The sequence below is a fragment of the Falco punctatus genome, assembly GCF_963210335.1.
Source record: "Falco punctatus genome assembly, chromosome: 1".
NCBI classification, from domain to species: domain Eukaryota; kingdom Metazoa; phylum Chordata; class Aves; order Falconiformes; family Falconidae; genus Falco; species Falco punctatus.
Window position 1 is genome coordinate 6,409,031 of NC_137580.1, and position 12,857 is coordinate 6,421,887.

The 12,857-nt window shown below is 38.3% G+C and overlaps 1 protein-coding gene across 2 annotated transcripts in view; it reads left to right on the forward strand.

Moving 5' to 3' along the window:
* FAT4 (FAT atypical cadherin 4) overlaps positions 1-12,857 on the forward strand; it is a 366,865-nt gene that overhangs the window by 334,471 nt on the left and 19,537 nt on the right. For both annotated transcript variants that reach the window (XM_080373767.1, XM_080373766.1), the window contains 3 exons: positions 5,972-6,076; positions 7,789-8,096; positions 11,922-12,007. In XM_080373767.1, the coding sequence (XP_080229893.1) occupies positions 5,972-6,076; positions 7,789-8,096; positions 11,922-12,007 (499 nt within the window). The remainder of the gene's footprint in view (positions 1-5,971; positions 6,077-7,788; positions 8,097-11,921; positions 12,008-12,857) is intronic.

Below are 12,857 nucleotides of genomic sequence, written 5' to 3' on the forward strand. Positions count from 1 at the left end.
AGTAAAACACTTCATTAACTCTAGCAGCATACTACAGTATAAGCCTCTAGCCTATAATTTGAAACATTAAAGAAATGTCCAGGTAATTTTTTTTCTGCGATTAAAGCTCATATCTTAATGTTCAACCTTTATGTCAGCTAAAAATCAAGCTCTACATGTGACAAGCTCAAAAAAAAGAATTTTAACTAAGAAAATGTGATGAAAGACTCTTACGGTTTGAAGTGTTGGATTTCTTTCACGCCATGAATTAAATGTGGCATCTGATACGAGCTTTCTTAAACTCCTTGTCAACACAAATAACTTCAAAATAGACTGCCACTGAGGCAGACGTTTCTATTTGGGAGTCAGATCTTTTTCGATTAGTTGCAGAATCAAGAATTATTTAAATGGCTGGAGATTAATTGATAGAGACAGAAAAAATATGGCACTAAAATATGTAATTAAAACCCATAATCTCTTCAGAGTTTAATATCAGCAGAGCTGGTTAGATAAGATCACAGTTAATATTCAGTATATTTAGACATTTTATGTCTGCAAAAGCATAGTTGAAATTCTGCAAATTTAATCTTCAATAGGTTCTGCAAACAAATGTCAGAATACAGACTGAGAATGCTTGACATAGAGACTATTATGGCATTATTATACTGTCAACAGAAGGAGAACACAGCTGCTTGGGCATTTAATCCTGATTCGTATATGATAAAAGATAGCCATGATGAATGTAAAAATAAATCTTGAAACTGTTTCTTTACAAATAGAAACCTTAAGTGCCTCAGCAAAAAAGAAAAAAATAATCTGAAATAGTGGCTTTCTAATTCAGTTTACCATATACATAGCTTTACTGCTTCTCTTGGAATGAAAGTATAGTCTTATAATTGAATTTGCATGCTTGGTAAAAAAATATTTACATGGTACTGCATAAAAGTAAAAAATAGTATTTTCTGAGACAGACTCTCTGTTCACTGTAAATTAGGGTACCTGAGCTGTAGACCTTTATAATGGCCTACCTGAAAACTGAGAGTCTTACTTTTCCTTGATTTATTATGTTTTGTCAGCTGCGTTTCACTTCATCATGCTGCAAAGGTAATACAGTTCTTTTCACTGAATAGGATTATAAAGACTGATTACCTCAGAGCAACATCATTAGGGTTTAAACAATCTGTTATAATTACATCTCTTAATGATGATCAGGTTTGTTTTTAAAATAATCACTTTCTGGAGGGAATACACTTTGTGATTTACAGTAGTTCTCTGCCCTTCCTTTGAACCCTTCATTTCCTGTTTTCCAGGACTCATTGAGATGAAGGAATGTCGGTTTGTGAAATTGTTTCAATTGCAAGATTAAAATATTAGAATGACCACTTTAAAAGATGGACACAGAGAACCACAAAAACTGAAACTCTCAAATCAGTTGAAATCTAACCTGAGAGCATTCAGCTGGTATCTGTTCCTGTTACATTTTTCAATTAAAAAAAAAAATAATCGCAGGAATTTAGATTTTTGCAGAAGCCCCTGCATGTGATATCATCAGCTTGAGGTGATGAATGATAAATGCTGAATGTTGTCTGTTATCAATTATTGAGCGTTACCCTAATTTTCAAGGTCTTCAGAAACAGATCTTTCTGACACAAAAATTAATACCCTGGATCTTTCAATATTTCAGCTCAGAAGACATCTATAAACTCAACAGAACATTACTCTTAAATTTGTGTTGTAAAGCTTAAATCAGCAGGCTGTAGGAGAAAGTGACCTTGGGAAACCACAACTGCTCTCGTTTTGTAAGGTTAAGATAATTGGCATTATCTTTCTGGAAAGCATAAAACTGAGGACTTGGGTTCAGATGAGGATGCTTTTACGCATAGTGGCAGTTTCTCACCCTCTTCAATCTAGTAAGGTTCCTTGAACGATTTGTTTTATCTGTGCAAGAGAGAATTTCAAAATACCTAGTACTTGTGTAAATTCTCTGCTCAAGAAAAACAGCCCTCTCTAAAACTCCTTTTTTGGGGGGTTGTGGTTGTGTTTTTGGTTTGTTTCTTTTTAATCTCTCAACAAAAACTAGTATCTAAATACAAGCATTGTATCTTAGGCAGAACAGCAAAACCAATGGGCTTGCAAGCTATGTTTTGTTATTCCAAATCTAAATCTTTAGTAACACACCTTACTGTGTCTGTAACCCGTGAAACTGGTAGGACATCAGGCTGGACGTCACTCTTTTACATTTGTATTTACAATACACACTTTTATTTACAATAAAAGAGTGAACACGCTCTTTTATTAAGGTACTGGAAAGCTGGCATGAGCATGCTGCAAGGGAGATAACCGAAAGTGGTAGGACAACCTGCTGCCACCTTGGATGGCTCTACTTGCTAGAAGATTAAGGTGTTAAAAGAAAAAAGTCAAAGTTTAGTATAAAGTGCAGGCCCAAGTACAATGTAACTGGTATCACAACAACTTACCTGGAGGAATCCCCACAGTCAAGAAAAGAGAGAGCAGAGAAAAGCCCTGCTGGGTAAAGCCCTGAGCAACCTGATCCGACTTTGAAGGTTGCCTTGTTTGAATGGGAGGTGGGCATCATGACTTCCAGGGTCCCTCCAGCCTAACTTTTTCCATTATTTCTGGAGTATATATCCTTGTTAAGAGGTCTAGGAAGATCCACTTCTGGAGATCAAGTCTGAGCAATGCTGATAGAGGGGGAAGTAGCCGCACAGGAGGAACGTGGTTTGGATGAAAAGGGAAGAGTAACAAATGTGCAGTTTGAACACCCCACCAGTGTGGAGTTGTCTGTCAACTCTGAAAACCGGGTGCTGATAGAAACTCACTGGATCTCAGCAGAGTAACCAATGCAGGCTGCCAATAGCTGGGAACATGGAGACCTTTCCTTAGAGGATGGACGAGGAGTGCACGAGTTTCCATCTTGGAGGAGTCTAAGGAGGGACTGACCAAAGATCTGAAGGTAGCAGGAAATTTGGTATTAATTGATGAAGTTCAGGATTCTGCAGAAAAGAGGGAATGAGGCTTTGTAGGAGCAACTCTCTTCAGAAGAAGATGATGTAAGATAATTGGTAGGTAAGATTGCCTGGAGGGATACACATAGGAGAAGAAGTTCAGGAGGGTTGGAATCTTTTAGAAGAAAGAAGTAGTATAACTAAAAATTATCTTAAAGCAGGAATGAAAGATGGATTTCTTTAAGAGCTTTAGGTGGTCCATACCAGAATTATTTATTTTTTAATTAAAAGTGAGTTATATACTAAATAAAAATAAGTTTCTGTTCTTTTGGTAGTTACATGACGTTACATTATACTGTTTATCTACTTCTTTATTTATCGGTTTCTAGTTTATAACTTTCATCGTATGTTTACCAGTTTTTTTAAATTATCTTGCTTTATCAAAGTGATTTATTTTAAATTTGTATACAGAACAACTAGAACAGTATTCCCAAGTTATGCTTTTGTCCTGCCGGTATCTGGCTGAAGGACTCTTGCTTTCTAGGATATGCATGCTTAAGATGCATTTGAAGAGGAAAAATAAGCTGCAATCTTTTGTTGTATTATTATTCCAAATGTAGATAAATATATTTTTTCCCAGGTCTTTAGCACTCCAGTGAACGGCAAAGAACAGCCAACATTTCTTCATTTGACATAAACAGAAGTTTTAATAGCTCTGATGAATTTTTAAATCAGAGTATTCAACTTCTGTTGCATCAAAACAGTCGGAATAATTGCAAACAGGGCCTGTTGCCATAGGCCAAGGATGAATGGTTTTAAACTAGAAGAGAGTACATTTAGACTAGATATAAGGAACGTGTTTTTCATGATGAGGGCAGTGAAGCACTGACAGAGGTCGCCCAGAGAGGTGGCAGATGCCCCATCCCTGGGAACATCCAAGGTCAGGTTGGACGGGGCGCTGAGCAACCTGATGTAGGTGAAGATGTCACTGCCCACTGCAGGGGGGCTGGACTAGATGGCCTTTAAAGGTCCCTTCCAACCCAACCCATTCTGTGATTCTAAACACACCTTGTAATCAGTTTCATCAGTTGTTTGAATAATTGTTAAATACGGAGATGTTTGTATTACTGGGTAAAATATGTGCAGCTAAAATAAATATCCATATTCTGTTGCTGACTTGGCAAATAAGCCAGATTAAATGTTAGCTGAGAAAAATAATTTAGACTGAATTGCAAAAAAACTAAGTCTTATTAGCTACGCTTGATTTTTGTGAAAACCAAGAAACATCACTGAGCTATTTTAAGCATCTCTGCCTCATTCCTGCTACATGTTCTGCTCAGTAAGTCAAAGATCTGTACTATGTACCACAATTTTAAAAGAAAACAACAAAATCTAACATAAAAAATTAGCTCATCCTCCAGTCATGCCCATTAGAGAATAAAATACAAATACATACCCCCAAAGCATAATTAGATTCAGGCACTGGAAATGTTTCCTGGATTTATGGTGAATCTACAAGTTACATATTAACCACAGGAATCCTCCAGCGCTTGGTTTCCATCCTACTCGCAGTCACACATGGAGGGCTGCTGCTCACACTGAAGAACGGCCCCCAGACTTCTTTAGGATAAACAGAAAAGTTGGGGGGAGGGTGTGTGTGTGTGTGTGTGAAGAGGTTTTCTTAGTTAGGTGACTGAAGTTGTGAAATTCTGAAAAAGCAAGCAGTTAATATAGCACAGTCCTAATTTTCTGCAGTTTTAGGGACCAGCAGTCCCTAAGGACTGCATATTGTGCAGTGCTGTCATGTGAGGTATACGAATTGTAAGATGCGTGTGACGTGTAAGAATGGACACACTCTATGCAAGCTCATGTTGTACTTTTAACTTATAACGTATATTGTATTTATTAACGTATTAAGATATATTTATATGATGTGAGGAATAAAATAATTAATTATCACTGCGATAAGAAGCATTAAGGCAGTCTTAGGCTTTTCTGTGTGTATATATCCTGGCCTACGTGAAGTTCGAGGAGGAGTCTGGAAGAGCGTGGCTGATTTGACCAGTTTTTGCAGAGAAACATGAGGGACACACATGATGACACTTTCAAGTTTTTGCTGAGCAGGCAGTGAAGGCTGGCACTGCTGGCAGGAGGAAGGCAGGTACCAGGAGTGGAAGTGTTGCTAACTGGATAAAAGCTAAGCAATGAAGAACTTCGAAGTGAAGACCAATACTTTTGTAGTTAATCTTTCCATACAGAGAAAATTTTAGTTTTGAACAAAGAATCCCCTTGTCAGTATTCAGCATCTGTTAAAATCTTCACTTTTTTCTTTTGGTTCCCTTCCTTGTTGAAATGAATTAGGTGATTTCAATTTATTCTCCAGTTGGAATAAATATTTACCACACGTGACAATGTCTGCTTAGAAAAGGACTGTACCCAGGATAACTTGTTTTAGCTCCAGAGGGCTGTGGTCCTTCTGAGTCAGGAAGGACTGTAATTGTAACTGATGAAAAATAAGAAAAATCATATATAATGTACAATAGCAGCCTGTGTTCAGCATGCCATGTTCATACAGGGTCCAGCAAGGGCTGCCTGTATCTCCTTCACACTAATGAGTACGTTGCGTTCAATAGGGAGAAAAAAATTCATTTTTTTTTTCCTTCTAGTTCAGCATCTCCTTTCATGTCATGATCTCTCTTTTATGGATAACGGTTAATAAAAAAACCCAAACAAACAAAAAAGTATCAACCAAACCACCAGTGTCTATATGAGATAATTACAATCAGACACTTGAAAAGTGAAGTTAATTCCTCTGGGCTGTGTGTTGTGCCTGTGTCAGGGCTGGGAGCCCAGCATCGTGTCTGTGTTTGCTCCCTCCATCCAATGGCCACAGCTGGTCCCTGGCACCCTCCCTCCTAGCTATGCATTGAGCATTGATTCATAAGCTTGTTACCTACGTACCAGCCTGACCTTCCTATTGACCTGAATACTCTGACCTGGAAATTGCTTTTATTCCCGAATCACAGGGAAAACATGTGACTCCACTGTGAATTACTGCGAGTGCAACCCCTGTTTCAATGGTGGATCCTGCCAGAGCGGGGTGGAGGGGTATTACTGCCACTGCCCCTTCGGTGAGTACGCTTCTCCTCTCTGCTGATCTTCCCTTTCCTTATTAGTATTTTTCAAATCGCTCTTTATTTTTACCTGCATAAAAGTGATGGGTTTATAGATATATGAGTTTATAGATATGTGGGTTTATAGGTATATGGGTTTATGGTACATGGATCCTGGTCCATGGGCAGGTGTGAGTCATCTCCTGGCCCTGTCCTCTCCATTTTTCCCCAGCTGTAAGAGGGAGAAGCTGATATTCCCACCACCATGGTGGTAGATGGAAGCACATGGCAGCAGTGGGGGGTCACTGTGGCTGCTGGGGAGGGCACGCTGAGGGCTTTGAGCAGTGCTGGCTCTCCTGCCTAATAAAAGACACTTGTTATTAGTCTGTTATTATATAAATATTATATATATATATATATATAAGAGTAAGGCTATTGTAAATGACATCAGTATTCTTGCATCCTACACACTCACAAACTGCAAGGATGTAGTCGTAATATTAAATTGGGAAACGGGACTTGGGGGTGATACTGAGTGAAGAGGGTTGGTTTCCTTTTGAGAAATTTGCATAATTTGTCAAAATATCTGTAAAACATGAATGAGAGAGCACCCACATTTTTCTGCCTGTGAAGAGCACATTAGAAATTGGCTTTTTTGTATTTGGTAGATTTGATTAGGAGAGCCAGACCAAATCAAAGCAGCTTTGTTATCCCACACCAGTACTTGCCCAGTCAATTTATTGTACGTTAACAAAGTTCTGAGTTCCAAAGCCAGAGTGCTATTCTGAGAATTAGAGAAGCACGTAGCACTGCCTAGATAGTTTAATAACAATTATAATTTAATTATCCCAAACCTGGTTTGTGGAATTAACCCAATAAAGACGTAAAACAACACAGACATTTTAAAGTACCATGATGTAATTGCAGCAAGATTGGTTCTGAATGCATATTAATCCAGAATTGTCACTGTTCATGCAGAAAAGCATGAACATAAATGCAAAAGATTAATCAAAACCCAAATAAAGCTGGGAAAGCATATTTATTCTTATTACCTTTGTTTTACATTTCCTCAGAGTTTATTCATTTCCTATACAGTCAAGGTCCATTGTAAATGTAACTGACATTCATAAATCATGTAAATTTTTTCTCATTGTCGCTGTAGTAAAGATTATCAAGGGAAACTGTATGACAGATCTCAAAAGAAATATGTAGAATGCACCAAAATATTCAGATCAATAAAAACATGAGAAGGCATAATGTTTTAATCACACATATGCTTATACCACAAGTATAAAAAAAAATGAACCACCGATTGAGAAATTGTTCAGATAACAGTTATAAAGAGAAAAATAAGCTCAAGTTCCAAATTTATTTCCATAACTGGATTAACAAATGCCTGATGATAACTAACAGCCATATCTGACATAGCTGTCAAACTCACTTTTTTTTTTTCTAAAGAAACCATAGAGCTTAATGAAATGTACTTTGTTTTTCAATAGATGTAACTGTAGTTTTTAACTCAGTTTTTAAGATTAAATATAGATACTGCAACACCCACCTGTGGTTAATAGGATTCTTCTGTTCAAGTTGCATATTTTTAGTCACACGTTCGAGGTTTCTTGAAGAGCCTGTGTGTCATGGCCCCGTCTAGAGCAGCACATCAGTCCTTCGTGTCTGGGGGAATGCAGAGTGAGGAAAAAACCTGTCTGATACCGGATTTTATTTTCCAGGTGTTTTTGGGAATCATTGTGAATTGAACAGTTACGGATTTGAAGAGTTGTCGTATATGGAGTTTCCCAGTATGGATCCAAACAATAATTACATCTATATAAAGTTTGCCACTATAAAAAGTAATGCCTTAATGTTGTATAACTATGATAACCAAACCGGAGAGCGGGCGGAATTTCTGGCCCTGGAAATAGTAGACGAGAGGCTGAGATTCTCCTACAATCTTGGCAGTGGCACGTACAAGCTTACCACAACTAAGAAGGTGTCTGATGGACAATTTCACACGGTTATTGCCCGGAGGGCTGGAATGGTAAGAAATGCTAAAATGAGAATTTAAGACAAGTTCAGCCAAGTCACTTTGGCTTCCACATGAACTCAGAGGAACATAAAATTAGTAACGTTGTGTTTGCTAGCAGAAACTCCAACTTTGGAAAAAACTTCCCGCATTTCTGTCTTACTCCAGCTGACTCGAAGACCTATAATGGTTTGTTTAGTATGATGGTGATAAATAATAATTTAAAAACCACGTGTAATGCCCTGTACTGTAAAAGTGAAATAAATTGCTACACGTGAGGCTAATTACCTGATGCAGATTACAGGGATGAATATCAGAGAAGGCTAATTAACCATGGTAGCTACAAAAAGCCTCAAAATAATTTTTCTAAACATTTGGAAAATAGAAGTGGACAAACTTGAAATTCCAAACATCCCTGACCTTGTTGAGCTAGTTCAGAGATTTTATCAACCTTGTCAGACTGGTAACCTGTTTTTCCTCTGTAGCATACATGTAAAAAGTTCAAAGGTGCTACAGTGAGAAGGTTTTTTTGGGGCAGAAGGGAGTGAGCTACTTTTCTCTTTGTCCCCCAGAAAGAATCTGAGGGGAGGAATTCTGCCAAAAACTGGACTGGGACAACGGATTGCCATATGCCTGCTACTCTGACCCCTCTCCTGCCTTTGTGGTTTTGGATTTTTTTTCCAGTAGATGTTTTCTATTCCTCTTCTCTCCCTTTTTAATAATATTTCCAGAGCAGAACATAAACCAAATGCTCTTTGAGTTCAAGCCAAGCTTTTTGACTCCACAGTGTTTGAGTTAGAAGTGAAATCAAATCTATTTGCCATCCATAATCAGTAACTATTGCCCAACAGCTCCCTTCTCAGACAGAAATGGCTAGCACCCGTGGAATCCCATATTCTTCCCATGTTTGAAATTACAGTCATATAAGAATTATATATGGTTGGGGCTCCACATTTTGTTTTCTCTATTTCAAGCCAGAAGTGAGGTAGGGAATAAAGGAATAAACTGTTCTACCCAGTGTGGCTCCCCCTGAGTCCTTGTAGAGATTTCCCATCACAAACTGCTGCGGAAGGCAGTGCTGCTGACATACAGCCCTTTTTATGTTTTTAAGCTGCTCTGCTCAGAGCACCCTGCTGAAGAGCTTCAGCTATGGGGTGAGATGTCCATAGGCACAGCTGTCCCAAGAGCAGCAGAGGGATTTATGACTTTATTGTTTGGAGTTCTTTATAGGACCAGGGTTATCTCCTGAACTTCCTAATGGTGGGGTTTTTTCTCTCTCTTAGAGAGCCTTGAGCCTGGACTGCATTTCAGTTGCATGGGGCAACACCAGATTTCTCCCTTTATTGAAGGCGGGGGGGAATGCTTTAGACTTCAGCTGGATTTGCAAAGCCAATTTGTGTGTGTTAGCAGGAGTTACATATACAAATAAGATGAAGGATAATTGTGAGATGTTGAATAATGACTTTGTTTTATTGTGTCTTAATATCAGATAGTTAATAATTTGCATCACAGCTTCCAAATGTTAAAGCCTGAAGGGCACCTAAATCTTGAAAGGCACCAGGTTCCCATTTTAGCAACTAAATTAGTATGGTATTTCCATCAGTAAGATGTAAATGGCTCACTATAGGAGCACACATTAAAAATTGCAACAAATAAATGAAATACACATAAGAAAAAATAGAGCAGGAAAATGTTTTACTTGCAGATATTGCGGGCTGGACTATAGAAGTGATAACAGAAAAAAAGACTCTTTACAGAAGTTTTCGGTTATGAATACTTCAGCAATTGAATGCAATGAAGGACAGCAAACATCTAAGACAACCTATACCTGTGTGATTATTATTTTTTAAAAATGTTTAAACCTTCTCAGTAATTTTTGTTTACAAACACAGTATGTGAAAAGAATCGCCTGTGTCTTAGATATTTCTGCTGCAGGAAAAATGTCTCCCAGGTGCCCAGAACTGTATAAAATAGCCCCCCTTCAGGATTCCAAATCTGTCATTTCCTACAGCACAGTGGGATTTTATCGGAAACTGGTAAAATCATTAAGTTGTCAGTCCTGAGCTATTGCAGAGTGACAGGATAGAGAGTCTCATAATGCGGCAAGGTAACCGTAGAGTAATGCTTAAGTAACAAGCAGGAACATTTGACTAACATTAGAAAATAAATTGTGTGAACTCTGGTCCAAGTAAAATACATTCTCAAATATCTAGCCCTTCAGCTGGGGCTGTAGCTTGGCTTTCACAGCACATAGCGATGTAAGTTAGGGAGATTATGCTGATTGAGCTAAGAACAAAAAACTCATTTCATTTTTTTGTTGTTGATATTCTGAAGGAAAATATGTTTGCATGTGATGGCATACAGACCAGCCAGCTTATTATTCTTTCTATGAATTGTTTCATTTATGCAGGGCTATAATCTGCTTTGGAACTGCAGACTGGTGTTTCTCGGGAGCAGTTTGCTCATTATGTATGGAAAGAAATTCAAGATAAGCTTTCATTAAAAACAGCAAATTGAACAATTTAGGCGTACTGTTAGGGCATGATTTAGGGCTAAGAGCTATGGATTTATTTTGTCAATACAACGTGTCAGCTCACAGTATATATTTGGAAATAGCATGGACAATCTACAGGGATTTCAACAGGACGTTGTTAGTGAACTTAGTTGCAGGCAGGAAAAAAAGCCATTGCAGAGTAATGACTTACTGATAGCTATTGCTGTTTGCTCAGCTCCTGTAGAGTAATCTAAATCAAAATATAAACCAAGGCATTTTTAAAAGTGGCGTTTGATTTAAATTTGCTGTAAAACTGTACCACACATCCAGTTGAAACATGAGAAGCTGATACATACAATTTGGAGATTAGGTTCATTTTCCTGAAAATTTGTTTTAAGGCATAGCTAACCTTCAGGGCTGGTGTTTTGTTGTTTTTGTCCCAGCGCATCTGTTATTAATCAGTTGCTGTGGGTAGAATTCTTTGCTAAATAAGGAATAAAATAAAAAAAAATCCCTTTATAATCGTCAGGAATTATTTCATGATTTTAGTGAAAGCTTTGGTTAGACTTTTAGAGAGATTATAAATAAAAGTGCCGTGATTTCCTTTAGTGTAAATGACTGATGGGTAATGAGGCAACCCCATTGTCTGGGGCTTGATGGCTTGGAGATAATCGAGAGGAAGACTGCTCTGAGTGCTGGTGATGCCTGGTACTTCTCTCAATGTCAGCTTGGTCCCACTGTAGGTATCCACGTTTCACCCATACCAGCAAACATCCCTCATGACATATATCAGCCTAAGGGTTACCCTAATCAAATCCACTTGGTTACTCTTTGAGTATTAGTGAGCAGTTGGTTATTATTTTTACCTAGTAATCTCAGCGTTTGTATTCCCAGCTTTTGTAACGTGCTTTTTGTGAAGTTCAAGCAATATGTTTAATGTCACGGTCAAGCCCCTGAAGGAGTGCCCTTTGTGCTCAGAGGGAGCAGCTCTCTGTTCAGATCAAGAGTAAGATATGGTATGAGCCAAAATAACTGCAGTTTCAAGGAGTAATGCAAACAAACACAAAAGAAGCCCTACTCAAATCTGAAAACTCTGTTTAACTGATTCTCTGTATGAAGCAGTCAATTAGCTCAGTCTCTGTTAATATCCACATCTTGGTCTTTGCTGTCTTGATGCAGAATGCAGTTGATCAGTGGCTGTGAAGGACCCTGCGATCCCGAGTGACATAGTAATATACAAGTGCTCCGTTCTAGCCAAGTCCTTGGTATAATATGTTTAATATTTAACGTGGCTGGAGACTACAGCCTTGTAAGATTCAACATATCTGTGCATGTGGCTTTTGCAGGCAGCATCACTGACGGTGGATTCCTGCTCTGAGGACCAGGAGCCAGGCTACTGCACTGTTAGCAATGTTGCTGTTTCTACCGACTGGTAAATAATTCTTCATGTTGGGAGGGGTTATTTGGAGTGAAACAAAAAGTAAAATGAAAAAGCAATCACCCTCTAAAGCCAGAGAAAGTTGCAGTATTGATGAGATGCCCTTAGCCAGCCTCGAGCAAGGGACAGATAGCCTGGCTGCACTCCTTCAGAGGCATATAAAGGCGAGGCCCCAAGCGATGTTTTCTCTCATCTTTGCAGAAGCAAGTTAATTTTTCTGCGTGTACTGCTACTTGCTAACTCAAGCTACTTTTCTGCATGGAGTTTGTTCATGACAAAGTGTTCGTTCAGAAATCCCTGTTCTCAATTCCATCTCTGTCCCTAGGCTCTGGTGGCACACGAGGAATAAATGGCCATGGGTAGTCTGCACTGTGGTGTAAACAGGAATGAGCCTTATTGCCTAATGATTTGAGATCTTGTATTTATGTCTTTTTTTAAAACTGTACCTCTCATTTCCTGTAAAGGTGTAAGAAATAACATCACCCGATTGCTGCTTTCTTAAAAAAAAAAAAAAAAAGAGTACTTACTTTGACATTGTTTTGAGTAATTTCCAGACGGCATCTTTTATCGTTTTCATTTCTTAAATATTGGCCAGTACAGACAAAAAACCCTCATTTTTTGTGTTTACCATAACTGACTCAGAAGCCTTTTTGTTGCATTTTTAGATACTCTTTGGAAATAACAGTAACTTTAATCCCAGTCACTTTGGCGAGTATCTCTACAATAATCACATATTTCCTGTCACACGTGGTTTACCCGCTAGCAAAGATGTTCTATCTTTGTAACGTAATGAATCCATCTTCCAGCTATTTAAATATCATCTAGAATTTAAACGATAATTGAG